The 17,500-nt window shown below is 39.0% G+C and overlaps 1 protein-coding gene and 2 pseudogenes across 7 annotated transcripts in view; 1 reads left to right on the top strand and 2 right to left on the bottom strand.

The window, feature by feature from the left end:
- Nucleotides 1-1,760: 1,760 nt before the first annotated feature.
- Fnta (farnesyltransferase, CAAX box, subunit alpha) overlaps nt 1,761-17,500 on the bottom strand; it is a 49,811-nt gene continuing 34,071 nt past the window's right edge. For 5 of the 6 annotated variants that reach the window (XM_004875379.4, XM_021252538.2, XM_021252537.2 and 2 more), the window contains 3 exons: nt 3,740-3,802; nt 2,409-2,580; nt 1,761-2,143 (listed from right to left, as the gene is read on the bottom strand). In XM_004875379.4, coding sequence (XP_004875436.1) covers nt 2,021-2,143; nt 2,409-2,580; nt 3,740-3,802 — 358 coding nt within the window. In that variant the 3' untranslated portion in view covers nt 1,761-2,020. The remainder of the gene's footprint in view (nt 2,144-2,408; nt 2,581-3,739; nt 3,803-17,500) is intronic. The other variant, XM_087180421.1, reaches the window with a different exon arrangement.
- Nucleotides 5,860-7,063, top strand: LOC101703291 (sorting nexin-6 pseudogene; annotated as a pseudogene).
- Nucleotides 9,020-17,495, bottom strand: LOC147826820 (RING finger protein 145 pseudogene; annotated as a pseudogene). The gene has a single exon (XR_015438739.1). The product of XR_015438739.1 is annotated as an RING finger protein 145 pseudogene (transcript).

Below are 17,500 nucleotides of genomic sequence, written 5' to 3'. Positions count from 1 at the left end.
TACAAGTCAGTCTGAAAAAGATTTTTAAAAATATGACTTCCTCAGAAAATATTCTGAATTTTTCCACTAATTTAAATTTCATATTGCGATATAACCAATTATAAAACCAAGTTTAAGGGCCCACTAAGGAATAAAACTAGTCAAATTTGTCCTCCTTCGTGCACTCCTCCTGACTCAAGCGGCTCATGTTCTACTTCTGTGTTTTCAAATGTTTCTTCAAACAGGCAAGATACTGAGATATCTTCAAGCAATGGACAGAGGTGAGAAGCACTGTTAGTTTCAAAAGTGAGTTCCCTGGTCTGGCGATTTAGCTCAGTGGTTCTGCTGCCTGCCTCATAAGGACAAGGTCCCGAGTTCGATCCCCAGTACCAAAAAAAAAAAGTGAGTTCCCTGAGGATAAGAGGCTCTATTCTAATCCCAGCATGTATGCTGGTAGTACTGATTACTGGTACTGTTGGCAGTGATATTAACAGTATTAATGTTTTAATTTTTATTCACTAATATAGCAATAAACCCATTATATAAAAGACCAGAAATAATCTTTTATAAAAGTAACATTTTAAAAAAATAGAAAATGGTGTTGTTGCCTGGCATGGCAGTGCATACCTGTAATCCCAGCAACTCAGGAAGCTAAGGCAGGAGGACCTCACATGTGAGGCCAGCCTAGACAATTTAGTGAGACCCTGTCTCAAAATGATGGCTAGAATGTAACTCAGTGGTAGAGTACTTGCCTGGTATGTTCAAGGCCCCGGGTTTAATCCCCAGTACCACAAAACAAAACAAGCAGGTGAGGTGGCATGCACCTATGATCCCAGCACTCAAGAGGATCACTGCAAGTCTAAGGCCAGTCTGAGCTATACAGCAAGACCCTGTCTCAAAAAAATAACAAAAACAAAAAACTCTTTAGTCTGACTTAACAGAAAAGCCTAGAAAGCTAAGTTGTATACAACCGGCAAGTTCTTCACTAACAGGAACACTAAAGTGAGCCTTTCTTTTAGAACCGTGTTACACAGGATAAGGTGTGCTTGTGGGAAGGTGGCAAAAGTGGCACAGTCCTGGAGCTGGCAGCCAGGCTATGGTTTCCTCACTCCTCATCCAGTTTTCTGACTCTGGCATAGCAGCAGCAATGACCCCCAGTTCTATACCATGGTTTTGGGATGCACCTGTAGAAGATTAAAGTAGGGGCCGGGGATTTAGCTCAGGGATTCCGGCGCCTGCCTTGCAAGCACAAGGTCCTGAGTTCGATCCCCGTTGCCAAAAAAAAAAAGATTAAAGTTACTCTGTGAGCTATCTACAGACCTGAATAAATCCATTGGGTTTACACTACCTTGAGTACATTCTTTTGCTTGCAGTCAAGAACAATGCACATTTTCATAGTTAATATTTCCTTTACTGTAATTGTTTGTGGTTTTCAGTTTCATACAAATATTTTCTTCAACTCTTTTCCTATACTGAGACAATGTCCCTTGTATATAAATGCTATTAAAAAATCAAACTACCATGGTAGTTGCTTTTAGATGTATCTGTAATTTTATTACAAAACCACTGTTTTGGCAATAGTTGGTTACAGTGATAGCTACATACTGTGAGTGTGGCACAGCAGCTCTGATGGGATAACTGGACCCCCAACTTACTGAACCAAACTTTAGTCACCTCAAATCTACTACAGACAGTAGCCTGCAGTCATTACGAATGCAAATTCCATTTAGGGGATAGGTGATGCACAGCAAGTAGATTAAATGTTGGTAAGACTACAAAAGTAGTGGTTCCTTTATGGGACTTTTTTATTCCTTCTCCCCTCCAATTACTTCGTTTTAAAAGAATCAAATTTCTCAGAGCAAATATGAGTAACAGCAGCAAACACCGAAGGAACATCACACTTAGTTCTTGTTAAAAATCAGTATCCGTGTGATTCATCTTTTACACCACAGGTAAGGGAATGTTCACTCTAGTTTTAAACTCCTTCTTACGAAGTCCCTTAAAAAAGTAAAAGCATTCCATCAAGTTCTTCTGGATGGTGTTATTGCTGTACATTTGTTGGTAGGTCATTTTCTCTGCTGTGTTTACTTTGAAGGGATCTTCCAATATATCTCCAATATTCCTTTCTTATGGTGTCCTTTTCTTTAGCCAGGATTTCACATAACTGACAACAAAAAAAATTTATTGAAGTCAATGTGTGATTCAATCTCAAGGGCACATGCCTTTGCAACAACATCATTTAACTCAGATGATGTTCACAGAGACACATTGCTTAGCCACCCACCATGTTCTCCAGTACCACACAGATGTTGCCCTAAACTAGAAAGAGCCCACAGTAACCAAACTGAAAGAGGGTGTGAACCCCAGTGGCACAGGGCAGACCAATTTTGAGATGCCCAAAAGAAAATTTCCAAGTCCCACCAGCTCACCTCTAATGCTTTATTAAGAATGTCTTCCTTGTTGTCACACTGGTTTTCTAACATGTCTTCATAGACATCCACAAGAAAGGCAATTAGGTAAGGGGAACTGTGACTTGGTTGTAAATCAAGTAACTGATTTAGTAGGTTGGGATATTTGGAAAGACCACGATCTTGCAAAATCCTGAAAATAAAACTCAATTTTGAGAGGACGAACAAACACAGTAGAAAGAAAAAGAGGAAGTATGCCTTGAAACACAAACTAGAAAAGGAGACTTATTTTGAATGAATGAGGATGAAACAAAATGAAACTTTTAAATTATGTGAGCTTTATTGTGAATCATTAAGAGCTGAGTAAAATTAGTTTTAAAAATTATGAGGGCTAAAAGTAAGAATTTGTAATTCAAACTGTGTAAGACATAAAATTACAGCAGAAAATAAATCTCTTTCTCATTCTTTTCTTTTTTTTTGTACCAGGGATCAAACTTAGAACCTTGCATTTGTGAGGCAGGCACAGCACCACTGAGCTAAATCCCCTGCCCTTCCTCTTTCCGAACCTAGGGCTTTTGCACTGAGCTACATCCTTTTTATAATTATTAGTACTTTTTTTGAGACAGTCTTGCCAAGTTGCCTGGGCTGGACTCAAACTTGTGTTCCTCGGTGCCTCCACCTCCCAGAGTGCTGGGATTATAGGCATGACCCACCCAGTTCAGTATAAATCATCCTCTTAGAATTAAAAAGTGAAAAAAAAAGCAGGGGAATAGCCATTTCTTGAGATGGTTTTTCTCCCCTCTAACTCTCAAGGGACTATAGGCTCCAAGACCTGGCACAACTCCAAAAATGACTGGGCTCCACACTGTTCTTTGCACTTTTTCCCTAAAGGGCTAAGTTCAACAAGGGGAGCCTGACTATGTCAGTGGCCAGGCAACGATGCCTTTCTGTTTAATTAGTAAAACTTGTAACTGGGGGTCTCTCCACAGCCTGCTATGAACAGTCTACCTTACACTTCAACGTACCCCTGAGCTGGGCAGAACATGAATGTGTATATTCCACTCTCTGGCACACAAACTAGAGAATTCATAAATATAATTAAGAATGTATTACTGTTTATTTATATGCTGTTCTAAAAACTGTGCTGGTATGTGTTCGGGAAGTGCAGAGTGGTTAGACAGAGGGCATAGTTCTTGAGAATTATCATAACCCTGTTACATTTCTACTCAGATCCAAAAGCATGAAAAATTCTTTAGTATCCCTTTAAATCTGATTATGGAACATATTCCATGATGCATGTATTAGCAGCTTGTTTGTTTTTTGATATAAATCCAGTGAAAACAACCTCTTACCCTTTCAAATAGTTCCATGCACTTTCATTATGTGGTACAAGTTTTATCATTTCCAGAGTGTACCTGTAAGAAAAAACCCACAAATGATTATGTCTATAATCAAGGCCCAATACAGTGACTAGACACAGTTTTAATAAGATTATAGCACAGCCTGGACACCTATGCTTTCTCGTATCTGGCCCCACTTGTGCCTCTCAGGGGAATGCAGCACCTCTCCAGCTTGTACCTAAATTAAGAGATTCCCTGAGTCTGCAGCTGGCCAACTCTTATTTACATACTTCCTCCTTCTATTTCTGTGGCAAATTCTGGAGAAGGGCACTTAACTAAAGCTTCAATAAGCTGAGTGTGATGGCACATGCCGGGAATCCTAGCACTTGGGAAGCTAAGGCAGGAGAATCACTGTGAGTTTGAGGCCACCCTGAGCTACACAGACAAGGACTCTATCTCAAAACAAAAATAAAACAAAAGCCAATAAATCTGCAATTTACAATAAGAAAAAAACTAATACGGAAGATCTTTCCTTCTGTAGGAAATGCCAGCTAAAACAGGGACACTTTCCTTTTTTTTTTTGTCAAGGAAACTTAGGGAACAAGTCAAATTTTTACTTATGCCTGACAAATCCTTAGTCACTAAAAAGAATAATGAATATAATCTTATGAGCCACATACAAATTAGATTGGAAATCATATAGACAAAGAATAAAAATAAAAAATAGGTCTGGGGACTTAAGTTCAGTGGTGCAGCACCTGCCTGGCAAACACTAGGCCCTGCGTCCAATTCACAGTATAAAAAAAAAAAAAAAAATCCAAAAATAAAAAACAAACACCCTCATATATTTACATTCTAAAACAAGTTTGTGATTCCAGTCAAAATGGACACTCCCTCTATACCTCTCCCTCTTCCTAACCCAATTACTAAATATAATTCAGTCCATTGCTACAAACTCTAAGGAAATTACAGAACTGTGCTCCACCCTATACTTGCTTAGCTGAGTAAATTACTAAAGTTAGCAGTCCTGGACTTGTACAGCTGTTACAATTGGATTTTTTTTTCATACAAAGTAAAAATAAATTCATTCAATACTATGATGAATTTTTCCAACTTCTTTCACATGACTTATGTTTTCAGTTATTCATAAAACTATATTTTAGTTGTAGGTCTAGCTAGTCTTCACAGACTATTAACTCCTTTTTGCCAATACCTAAAATTGTACTTACATTCATGTGCACTAAAGTATCAACTACTTTCATGGATAAAACATGGACTTCAACATCAGACCATCTAGCTGCAACTCCTAAATTCACCAATTACCTAAGTACTGTGAAAGCAATTATAGGATTACTTGAAACCTCAAGTTTTTCATGAGTATCTCTGAGAGTTGCAGGAATTAAACTGGAATCCTTGGCATATAGTAAATGCTATTATTGTTATTAATTTTGGGGGGTACTCGGGTCCTTGCGCTTGCAAGGCAGGCACCGGAACCACTGAGCTAAATCCCCAGCCCGTAAATGTTATTATTAATCCAGGTTAAGCATCCCTAATCTGAAAATGCAAAATGCTCCAAAAATCTGAAACTTTTTAATCTTCAAATTTAAATTTAAGACATTCAGTTATGTCTGTCAGTCTACATCCAAATCTGCTACTAAAGTCACATCCCACATTAAGACTACTGAGTCTTGGCCAGGGATTTATCTCAGTGGTTCTGCCGCCTGCCTTGTAAGCGCAGTTTGATCCCCAGTACCAAAAAAAAAAAAAAAAAAAACTGAATACTGAGTCTGAAAAACACTTTTTGAGCCATGCCTATTGTATAAATAAGTGACTAGTTTCTTTTCATATCAAAATTCCCATAAAAATTACACCCCCTCCTCAATTCTACCTGTAGCAGGATGAATGTAAAAATTTAAATGACACATGCTTGTCAAAGAAAAGGTGCAGTCTATTAACAGCTTTAAAAGTGGCATTTGCAGAGTGTGATCATAGTTATGTACTCATTCCCAAAGTACAAATATTGCCATAATTTAACATTGTTTTGATTTAGTTGCAAGAATTAAACATTACACAAGATTGAAAAGTACAGGCTGTGTGTATGCACCTGCACTGGCCCAAGACGCGGAGCAGCCATGATGGAAGGCCTTGACAACGACCCCGACTTCCTCTCGGAGGAAGACTGAAGACTTAAAGCAATAAATGTAGATCTTCAAAGTGATGCTGCTCTGCAGGTGGACATTTCTGATGCTCTGAGAGGGACAAAGTAAAATTTACTGCCCATACAGAGTTCATTGCCCAATTTTAAACAAAATGATTTTGTTGTTGGACAACATGAGGAATTTATCTGGCTTCATGATTCCTTCATTGAAAATGAAGACTATGCAGGTTATATCATTCCACCAGCACCACCACCAAGGCCTGATTTTGATGCTTCAAGAGAAAAGCTACAGAAGCTTGGAGAAGGGGAAGGGTCAATGACGAAGAATTCACAAAGATGAAACAGGAACTAGAAGCTGAGTATTTGGCAATATTCAAGACAGTGGCGATGCATGAAGTGTGTCATGTGGCAGCTCATCCTATTTTGAGGAAAGATTTAAATTTCCATGTCTTCTTAGAATATAATCAAGATTTGAGTGTTCGAGGCAAAAATGAAAAAGAGAAACTTGAAGATTTCTTTAAAAACATGGTCAAATCAGAAGATGGAATCATTGTTTCAGGAGTAAAGGATGTAGATGATTTCTTTGAGCATGAATGAACATTCCTTTTTAGAATATCATAACTGAGTTAAGGATGCATCTGCTAAATCTGATAGGATGACAAAAATCCCACAGAAGTGCTGCAGAAGATTACAATAGAATTGGATCTTCATTACATGCTTTAGGAACTCAGGATTCTACAGATATATGCAAGTTTTTCCTCAAAGTTTCAGAACTGTTTGATAAAACAAGAAAAATAGAAGCACGAGTATCTGCTGATGAAGACCTCAAACTTTCTGATCTTTTAAAATATTACTTAAGAGAATCTCAAGCAGCTAAGGGTCTCCTCTACTGAAGATCTCGGTCACTAGTGGATTATGAAAATGCTAATAAAGCACTGGATAAAGCAAGGGGAAAGAATAAAGATGTTCTGCAGGCTGAAACTTCCCAACAATTACGTTGTCAGAAGTTTGAAAAAATATCTGAATCTGCAAAACTAGAACTTACAGATCTTAAGAGAAGAAAAGTTGATGCATTCAGAAAAAATTTAGTGGAACTTGCAGAATTAGAACTGAAATATGCAAAGGGTAACCTCCAGTTGCTGCAGAACTGCCTGGCAGTGCTGAATGGAGACACATAAACCACTTCCAGTTCCTGACAAAAAGGGCTGCCTTCCTTCAGATCTTTTTTTGTTTTCCTAATGACATTAAGCATTTCTGCTCACCGGAAGTAAAGCTGACAAAGTACATCTCCTCCTGCTCTTCCTCTTTCTCCTCCTCCGAGAAGCAGCCTACAGAACTTTGCACAGGCAGTGCCAGACTGTGCCGTTCCTTGAGCTGCGTCCCTGGACCGCGTCCTTCACCTATACCCGTCCTACTTGGCAGCCCAGAGTCCAGTCTTTAAGTAGCCTCGATAACTGGGTTTATTTTATAAATAGTACTCTTTATGGCTGCCAATCTTATTTACCTTTAAATAATTTCTGAAGTTTAACCTTTTCAAAATACATTGTTCCAACAAGGTAAAGATGGCCCTTTCTTGATTTTGTAATTTTATTTTTAAAAAGTATTATACTGTATACTCTTAGTTCATGTATCTTTGTAAAGCATCTTAATCAGACTTACTTTTAATTAATCAACATGAAAGTTTTGGGCCAGAACTTTATGTAATCTAAGTATGATTTCTGAAGAAAAGCAAATGCATTAGTATGTTTGCCTTAAACTTGTAGACTAAACCAATTATTGTAAAATAACCAGCAATAAGTGATAGTTTTAAACTCTGAGGTCACGTATCACTCTAAAATTTGGAGTAGCTGTAATAAATCTACTCTGATATGCTTTACAGTGCAGGTCTTACGTTTCTCTTGTTTCTTTTAAAATGATACATTGAGGTGGCCGTCGTGGCGCATGCCTATAATTCCAGCACTTGGGAAGCTGAGGCAGGAGGATCATTGGGAGTTCGAGGCCAGCCTGGGCTACATGGCAAGACCTTGTCTCCACGAAAAAAAAATACTGAACCAGTTCAGCAATCCCTTTAGAAAAGAATGAACCGTTCCTCTGCCCATAGAAAGTGGGAATGGTTAGAGGCAGGTGACAGCTATTTCTGAAATACTGGAGCAATCTCTTACAATTTATAATCTCCTGGCCTTTGTCCCTAGCTACCCAAGAAACCATGAGATACACCATTGAGCCACTGGGTAGCTCTCGAGCTCTTGTCTGTAGGGAAAAGTAGAATATTTGAGATAAAAGCTGCTGTGCAAGTAGGTTACCGCTGACAGGTTGCCAGTAGTTTTATTACAGATATTATTGGCCTTTCTAATGTGAATGAACATCATTGTCATTTCCAGTTCAAAGTTAGACTGACTGAGTGGTTGGAGTTTTCCACCACCTTTTTAACTTTTCTGTTTGGAAACCACAGGCATTTGGGTTGATGACCCCCGAATGGGTTTCTAGTTTACATTTTCCCAGACTGTCGTGAAGATTGCCTGGTCTGTCTTCCTGCCGTCTGTGACTCCGCCTTTTTCAGCATATTCTCTCACTCACACACACGCTGGTTAATGTCTCATGATGCACCCTTCCCATGCTGTTGAGAGGTCTGTGTTGTGTCCTTCCTGTCGCCCAGTCTGAAGATTTGCTGAGCTGTCTGCCTGAGAGTGCACCCGACCGAGGCCCACATCTGCTCAGGTCCCACCCTTCCCGCTGCCCTGTGCCTCCAGCAGGTCTGGGCAGGTTTGCTTGACTTCTGCCTCAGTTCTCTCCCCTAAAGGACCTTGACCTACCGCACAGGGGTGTTGTGAGGATTAATAAACATTGGTACTGTGCTTTGGAAAGAGGACAAAAAAAAAAAAGATTGAAAAGTACATCAGGGCCTATACCAGTGCCCTAACACTCCTCCCACTTTGGCCTCCTTCACTAAAGCAAACTCCAAAATGTTCATGAGAGTTTTAGATTACTTCACATAGCCAACAAAGTATACAACGTATTAACAAAAGTTCTATATACATCAAAATAATACAGACTCTGTCATAAAGTTGAAGAGTCTCAGGTAACATGAATACACCCACAAGGCCCAGCACCCACCCACCCCTTTCCCTAAAGCACATCTGAAGTACAAGGGTGCTTCCATCTTTGAATACAATCAATGCTTCTACATCTTTGATTTCACTGCAGTGCTATACAAAACTCAATAATCAACTGATTGAGTTCCAATTAAATGAAGGAAAAGGGGGTGGAGAAAAGGGCTAGTCCTACTCATACTTTATAACAGGAATGATCTGGTCCCATAGAAAGGGAAATGCCAGTTCCATTTGTGACTGCTTCTTCCCATGCTGTCCTCATGCTCTGTATTCTCTTTTCATTCACCCCTTTCAAACATTTAAATCTGATTTCACTTATGACTCATGAATCAGGCCATTCCTGAAACTGCTGAGGTTGAATTTTCTCAGCAAGCCTCTAAAAAACATCAGCATAGAACATATAAATACATTTTGATAAGCATACACTGCAACATTTCTCCTACAACATCAAGGGATGAAAGCAAGTGGTTTCCACTCTGAGCGTTTCCTGAACAGGAACTGGAATGTCAGTTTCCTACCTATTCATCCCATACACCCACTCCTTAGATCTGAATATGAATTCCAACTCTAGACAACTTCTCCATAATACCAAAGTGTCACTCTCCTCTAGGCAGATGCAACTGGACTTGCTTGTCTTACATACTCTAAGGGTACTCTCTGGGGTCCCTTACTGGGTATCTAGCCTTCTGGCAATATGCTCAGTACTGTCCACAGAACCTTCCTGCATGCCAGTCCCTGGAGGATGCTCACAGCCTGAAGGTTCAGTACCTTGCCGAAGCATGATGTTTCACTCAGCTCCAGCAAGAGGCTGTGGAGCTGGGTCTGTCCCTAATCCTGTAAACTGAGTTTCTGAGGTGGCAGTGGCACAGAGGGCAGGTCTCCTGCACATACAGCCATTTCTTAAGACAGCCTGCATGGAAGAAATGTCTATACACTGTGATCACAGCTGATTTCATGTTCTCATAACAGACAGCACAGATATCATTGTTTCTCCAGTTGTTCTTTTGTAGAAATGGGTAATGACTTAATCTTATTCACAGCATCTCTGTGAAGAAAGCTCTTCCATCCCAGCTGGGCCCGAAGCCACACATTATAGTACGAATAAATGAAGGTGATCATTGAAAACCCATTATAATCCATTCTTCAAAGATGGTCTCCAGGACACTACAGGACACCACACAGAGGGCCACAAGAAACTCCAGAAAGCAGTAAATGCCATTCACATAGTAGATAACATCATCCATGTTTTCCACCGGCTCTTTTCTGAATTCCTCAACCATAAATAAGACATAAAGTATACCCACTTGAGAATGGTGCTGGAAATGATAAGAAGCCAAAAATCCATATGGAAAAACTAGCAAATCAGGTAAGCCATATATACAGGGAATACCAGTAAAAATAAATAAAGGCTTATAGTATGGAAGTGTTTCCATTTACTCTTATCTCTAGATGCTCCCAGCGCCAAAACAATAGGATCTGCAATCTCTAACATAAGACTGGAGGAATAGTCGTAACAACGAAAAGGATAATACTGAGCAGAAAGGCCCAGTGAACAATCTGTAGTTCTATTAGCCCAGTGTGCACTTGCCAGTAATAACAACATTACTCTTTCAGTCATGCCTCTATTCAGTCATGCAGAATCATTCATGAAAGCTCTTTAACCCTGCAAGTAAAATTTGCACAATATCAGGACACCCAAGGCAACAAAAGAAACCATGAAGATCAAACCCAAAAGAGAGTAAGGAGTGCTACAGCATTCAGCAGTACTTGTGAGAAAAAGGAACAGAAGCCTCTCATGTGATGCTGGCTGATTGAGTCCGCCAGAAAACCATGAATAGAACAGGAACTACCAGCTGATTCCACAAGGACATTCCCAACACTAGAAGGCCATATACCTCCACTACCTGAACCAATTCTCTGTATGCGGACTTAGCAAGGTTATAAGGTACTAAAAGATTAGACTTAGGAAAATAGAGAACTTCCAATCCAGTAAAAATCACAGCAAATTTACTGATGCTAACAACAGTTTCCAGAGGAACCAGGCAGAGTAATGCTAGCAGAGGAAGGATGTAAGCTGAAGAGAGCCAAATCTGCTTTGTTTTTATGACATAGGAGCATAAAGTACATACCACCAACTTATTAAGCCTGTGGTAAACTGAGTCATGGGAAGAGCTTCCAAATACTGTCTTCATAGGCAAGCTCCAATTCACTCCTAACATAGTCCCTGGAGATTTGATGTCCAGTATAGTGGAACAAGGTAGTCAAAAAATATAAATAAACCTGAACCAGATGCTGCCTGGGCAAGGTGCGTAACACAACATATAAGATACAACCTACATAATTCATATTAAGGGCCAAATACTTATACTAGAAAAGAAGGCTGTTATTGAGGTTACTTCTTTGGATCTGCTAGAAAAAGGAGCTAACATCCCATCTGTACAGGACATCCAAGAGCATGATTGATGCTGAGCACCCTTAGGGCCACATTTCACACTGCCTTGAGTTTCTCCTTTGCAGCCATTTTTTGTTTTTGTTTTTGTTTCTTTGTGGAGGAGACCTTGGGCTGAAGCCTCCCTCCTTGCGGGATGGTGCTGCTGGCTACAGGCTCCGCAACAACCCCCTCTCCCACCTGGCACAGTGGGGCCAGGACTGCATGGCTTGCTCAGTTGTGGCTCTTCTGCTCTGGGCCTTGATTGCTGTGTCTTGAGCAGTGGCAGAGGTCCGACCCATGGGGTCACTCACCATTGTCAGTGGTGGCACGCACCCCTGGGCCGAGCCCCTTAGCAGCCCAGCAGCAATGGCCACGGCCTCCAGCTCACTGCTCCTGCCCTGGTACTCTGCAATGGCCAGCCTAGCTCCCCACTTGCCCCCCAAATCTGAAACTTCTGCTCCGACGTGATGCTCCAAGAGTAAAACTCCACACTTAACCCAGTATGTGAGAGTTGCAGTCAATTAAATATAGGCACACTGACTGGGGATGGTGGCACATGCCTGTAGTACCAGATCCTCAGGAGGCTGAGGCAAGAGGAGCGCAAGTTTGAGGGCAACCTGGGCAACTTACTTAGCAAGACTGTGTCTCAAAATGAAAATAAAGGGGCTGGGGATTTAGCTCAGTGGTTCCGCTGCCTGCCTCGCAAGCCCAAGATCCTGAGTTCGATCCCCAGTACCAAAAAAAAATACTGTCATAAAATAAAAATAAAAAGGGCTGGAGATGTAGCTCAGTGTTACAGTGCCCCTGAGTTTGATTCTCAGTATTGCGCCCCAAAAGGCAGGCACATTAAAAATATTGTCTACCAAAACTGCCCTTAGGCTATGTATATAAGGCACAAAATTAAAGATAAATGAATTCAGTATTTAGACTTGGGTCCTATCACGAAGATGTCTGACACTTGTATATGTGCAAAATTCCAAATCCAAAAGGTCCAAGGACTTTGGATAAGGGATATTCTACATGTGGTATTAGCCTGTAATCTCAGCACTCAGGAAGCTGAGGCAGGAGGATCACTGAAAGTTCAAGGCTAGCACAGGCTACATAGTAAATTCAAAGCCAACCTGAACTATGTAGCAAGACCCTATCTCAGGAAATTAAAAAAAAAAAGTGGTACTAACAGACAATGTACTCATGGAAATATGACCATAATGCATTAAATGTAAAAAGTAATGCTCATAACAATTGTTTGGGCTACTGCATATAAAGATTTGCAAATACACTTATAAAGTTTGGAAGGATGCACATAATTATAGCACACACGAGAGGAGAAGGAAGGAGAGTAAGAGATTTTAACTTTGTACTTTATATAATACAGTGTAATTTCTCATTATATTGCATTGCTTGTATAACAAAAATTTAAAATTGCAGAACACAGGTCTGGGGATATACTCAGAGGCTGGGGCCACTAAGCATGTGTGAAACTCTTCTGGATTTGATACCCAAAACTAGAGGAAAAACTGAGGAACACAATCAGGTACAGCTATCTATATTCTTTTTTTTTTTTTCCTTTGGTACTGGGGATCTTACTCGGGACCTTGTGCTTGCGCAGCAGGTGCCATAACCACTGAGCTAAATCCCCAGCAACTATCCATATTCTTAGAGTTAAAAATTTAACAAATTATAAATTGTAGATAACTACAACTAATAGTAACATTTTCAACATTTCTTTTATGCATACTGAAGGATGATGCACAAAAAACCTAATAAACCTAAAGTATGGAAAGCTCTTTTTGTGTCTTGGCTGGTATTTGTTTCCATTTGGTAACAGAAAGCCACTGATTTGCCTCCACAGCATAAGAAACAAGTTTGCGTTTTAGAAGCTCTTCACTCTTTAAATATTTTATTGCTCCTAACCTAATGAAGTAACACAATGAATAAAGAATACGTAATATATGAAATACATTAACTATTAACGGGTCACTTCAAGTAGAATAGCCTTTCACAGTCTAATTTTTGGCAAGAAAACCAACTCTAAAAGAAAAAAGTAATACAGTGCTAGTTGTTGAAATCTGAATTTTCTCTACCTAAGCTCCACTATTTAAACAATATAAAAACAAACTGTGCCAGGCCATTCATGCCTATAATCTGCACTCAGGAGGCTGAGTTCAATTTTAGTGTATATGCTGCTGAAGCAACCACAGGATAATGAGTTCAAAGCCAGCCTGGGCTACACAGTGAGTTCAAGGACCCCCGCCAGCACACAGGAGGAGGGCCGCTCCCACTGCACAAGAGGGGGCTTCCAGGCTGCCATACCACCCCCACCAGGATACAGGAGGTGAGCCGCACAGGCCCCAGCATCACTCCACCCCACCCCACCCCCACATCAAAATGATGAAACATGTAAACAAGTCTCAAAACCAGACTTCCAGATCCCTAGAGCAACCCCAAAAGGAAACAAGATGGAACACTCTCATTCATACTCAACCACCTGGACTCCCTGAAATGGCAATAAAAGAAGATCTGGAAAAAATGAAATCAGAAATAATTTCTCAGATAACAGCAAAGATTGTGCTGACAGTGCAAGAAATGATTAATAAATCTAGAGAGGAACTCAGGAACATGATGGAATCCCAATATAGGGAAACAAATGGAATCCATAAAAGAGATACAAACAGATTTCCAGATTAAAAACTCCACTGAAAGTACACAGCAGTATTAGCCAATGTGAGGACAGAATTTCAGATATAGAAGATAAGATTGCAATTAGTGACCAGGAAAAAAAAAATTGCTTAAAATTGCAAGGGACCACGAGGAATCAATCCAGCAGCTGCTAGACGATGCAAAGAAGAATAACATAAGACTGATTAGAGTCAATGAAGGAACAGGAGAGAGTTCAGATGACATAAAAAAACTGTTCACAGAAGTGATGGCAGAAAACTTCCCAAGCAAGGGGAAAAGAATTTGACATACAGATAAGTGAGGCATATAGGACCTCAAATAGTCTTGATCAAAAAAAATCCACACATAGGCATATAATTGTTAAGATTCCAGAAACCCAACAGAGGCACAAAATTCTACAAGCAGTTAAAGAAACAAATCACATACAAAGGAAAGCCCATCAGAATCACAGCAGACTTCTCAATGCAAACCCTCAAGGCAAGAAGACCTTGGAGTGATGTATTTCAAGCCCTAAAGGAAAACAGCCTCAAACCCAGATTGATGTACCCTGCAAAATTATCTTTCAAAATTGATGCAGAAATAAGATACTTTCATGACAAAGAGCACCTTAGGAACTTCATGAATACCAAACCAGCACTACAAAAAATTTTAGACAATATCCTAGGAAAACACAATGAGGATCACAACCCCAGGAAGCCCAGCAGAATGAATCCGTTGGGCACGACAAGAAATTAAACACAAAGGGGGAGAATCCAACAAAAAGAAAAAGTCATGACAATGATAAGTCATTACATATCACTTATAACCATCAATGTTAATGGTCTCAATTCACCAATCAAAAGAAATAGACTGGGAAAATGGGTCAAGACACAAGATCCAACAATATGCTGCATTCAAGAAATGTAATTCAAGAAGAAACTCATAGTCTGAAAGTTAAAGGGTGGAAAACAATACTCCATGTGACAAGAACCCAAAAAACAAAAAGGCAGGAGTAGTTATCCTCTTTGCAGATCAAGTGGATTTCAAACCAAAATCTGAAACACTCTGGTTCCAAGAATTTCAGATAAGGGATAGTCAACTTGGACGTACAAATCTATTGTGAACATGTGTTTTCATTCCTCTCAAGTAAAAACTTTAAGAACAGGACTGCTGGTTCTTAACAGTAATACAAGAAATTTCTGTATTGTTTTCCAAAGTGGTTTTATCATTTTACATTCACATTAGCAGTATTACAAAGTTCTAACTGGTTCACACCTAAGCTGACATTTGTACTTTTAAAACTTTTAACTTCATCTCCCTAATGAGTGTATAATTCAATCTTGTTATTGTACTGATTAGTATTTTTCTGATTCTAGTGTTGCACACCTTTCCTTGTGCTGTACTGGCTATTTATCATCTTCTTGTTTCTACTTTTTATTTTTTGGTACTGAGGATCGAACTCAGGACCTTGCGCTTGCGAGTTAGGCGGCAGAACCACTGAGCTAAATCCCCAGCCTCCTGTGTCTACTTTTTAATTGGGTTGTCTATTAATGAGCTGTAAGAGTTCTTTATATATTCTTGTCATAGCTTATATGCATTATAAATATGGTGTTTGACTACTTTTCATTTTAACGCTGTCATTCAAAGTTCTAAATTTTGATAGAATCTCATTTATCAATTTTTTTATACATCATTTTTTATATCCTAGGAAATTCTTGCCTACCCAAAATTCATAAACATTTTCCCTTATAATCTCTTCTTAAAGTTTTAGTCTTTCATATTTAGGTTCATAGATCCTTTCAAGTTATTTTTATGTATGGAAATAAAAGGTTAATTTTTTATATACAGATATCAGGGGTTCTAGTGTCATTTGCTGAAAACACTATCTTTTCCTCCGCTCTTGAATTGAGTTTATGTTCTATAAAATGTTAATGTTAAATAATCTTTCAAAACTCAGTGGACCATATATGTGTGGTTTTATTTCTAGATTCTGCTTTATTCCAATGATCTATATGTCTTTCCTTACACCAACACTGCCCTGATTACTGTAGCTTTAGAGGAAGTCTTAAATTTAGGTACTAAATGTCTTCTAACAGGTTTTTTTTCTTTTTACTTTTCTAGGTTCTTTGTACTCCTACATAACTTTTAAATTTCAATATACAATTCTTCATTTATAGCAAGTATACATAGACCTGAATTTTTATATATACCTTGTGTTTTCTAATCCTGCTAAATTCAAATACAAGTTCTAGGGGCTCCTAGAGATTTCTTAGTATTTTCTCTGTAGATGATCATTTCATTTACATATAAAGATTTTACTACTACCTTTCCAATCCTATTCTAATTGTGTCATTTTATTGCCAGACTATTTTGGTTTGGGCCTATGTTTCAAAGTTTAATAGACAGATAAAGAGTAAGCATAACTGCCCTTGTTCCCCATCTTAGGGAGAAAGCATTGTATCTTCTCCATTCATATAAGGTGTTTTTGCTGGAAGTATGGAGTACATGTCTTTGATCTGTTGAGAAGGTTCTGTTCTACTTCTAGACTCCTGATAGCTTTTGCCAAGAACAGCTGTAGAATTTAGTCCCATACTTTTTCTGCAACTACTGAGAGGATTATATGGGTTTTTCCTTTCCTCTGTTAAAATGATGACTTATGGAGTTGGATCTTCCAATGCTGAACCAACACTGCCATCCCCATAATAAAACCACTTTCTACATACTGCCAGATCTGATTTCTAATTGTTTTGTTAAACATATTTTTGTTTATGTTCATACTTTTCTATTATCTTTATCCAGTTTTAGGATTAGCACAATGTTGATTTCCTAAAATGAGGGGAGAAGTGTTCCTTTTTTTCTGCTGTAAATGTTTGATACAATTTATCAGTTAAAATGTATATAAGCCTGTTATTGTCATATAGGTAGGTTGTCAAGCTAGGAATATACTTTAATAGGTGCTATTCAAATTTTATATTTCCTCCAGAGTTAGTTTCATTACTTTGTCTTCCAAGGTACTTCTTAGAAGTTGTCAAATTTATTTCAAAAACGATTTTTTTAATGTGCTTTCTATGTCATTTTAAATTGTGTAAAATCTGTGGTAATATCTCCTAGATCTTGATACTGTAATTTTAAAAATGTCTAATTGATATTGTGTAATAGGAAGAAAAGGTCTAAAGGAGGAGGGGAAGTGAGAGGGGTAGGGGAAAGGAAAGAAGGGAAAGAAAAAATACGAGAAAAGGAAAAAATGGAAACAAAGTCTTTGCAAATAGGGAAGGGTGGAGGGGGTGAAGGGAGGGCAGGGGAAGGGGGGAAAAATAAGAACCAAGACTCATGTAAAGGTACAAGATCCCAATGATGAATGTAACTATTTTATACCTAAAATGTACCAATAAACTTAATGGGGGAAAAAAGGGGGA

This window comes from Heterocephalus glaber, unplaced genomic scaffold (genome assembly GCF_053883595.1).
Source record: "Heterocephalus glaber isolate CG9 unplaced genomic scaffold, H.glaber_assembly_v1.0 deba00001461, whole genome shotgun sequence".
Taxonomy (NCBI): Eukaryota; Metazoa; Chordata; class Mammalia; order Rodentia; family Bathyergidae; genus Heterocephalus; species Heterocephalus glaber.
Note: the sequence above shows the minus strand (reverse complement) of the source record. Positions and strands in the feature narration are given on the sequence as shown.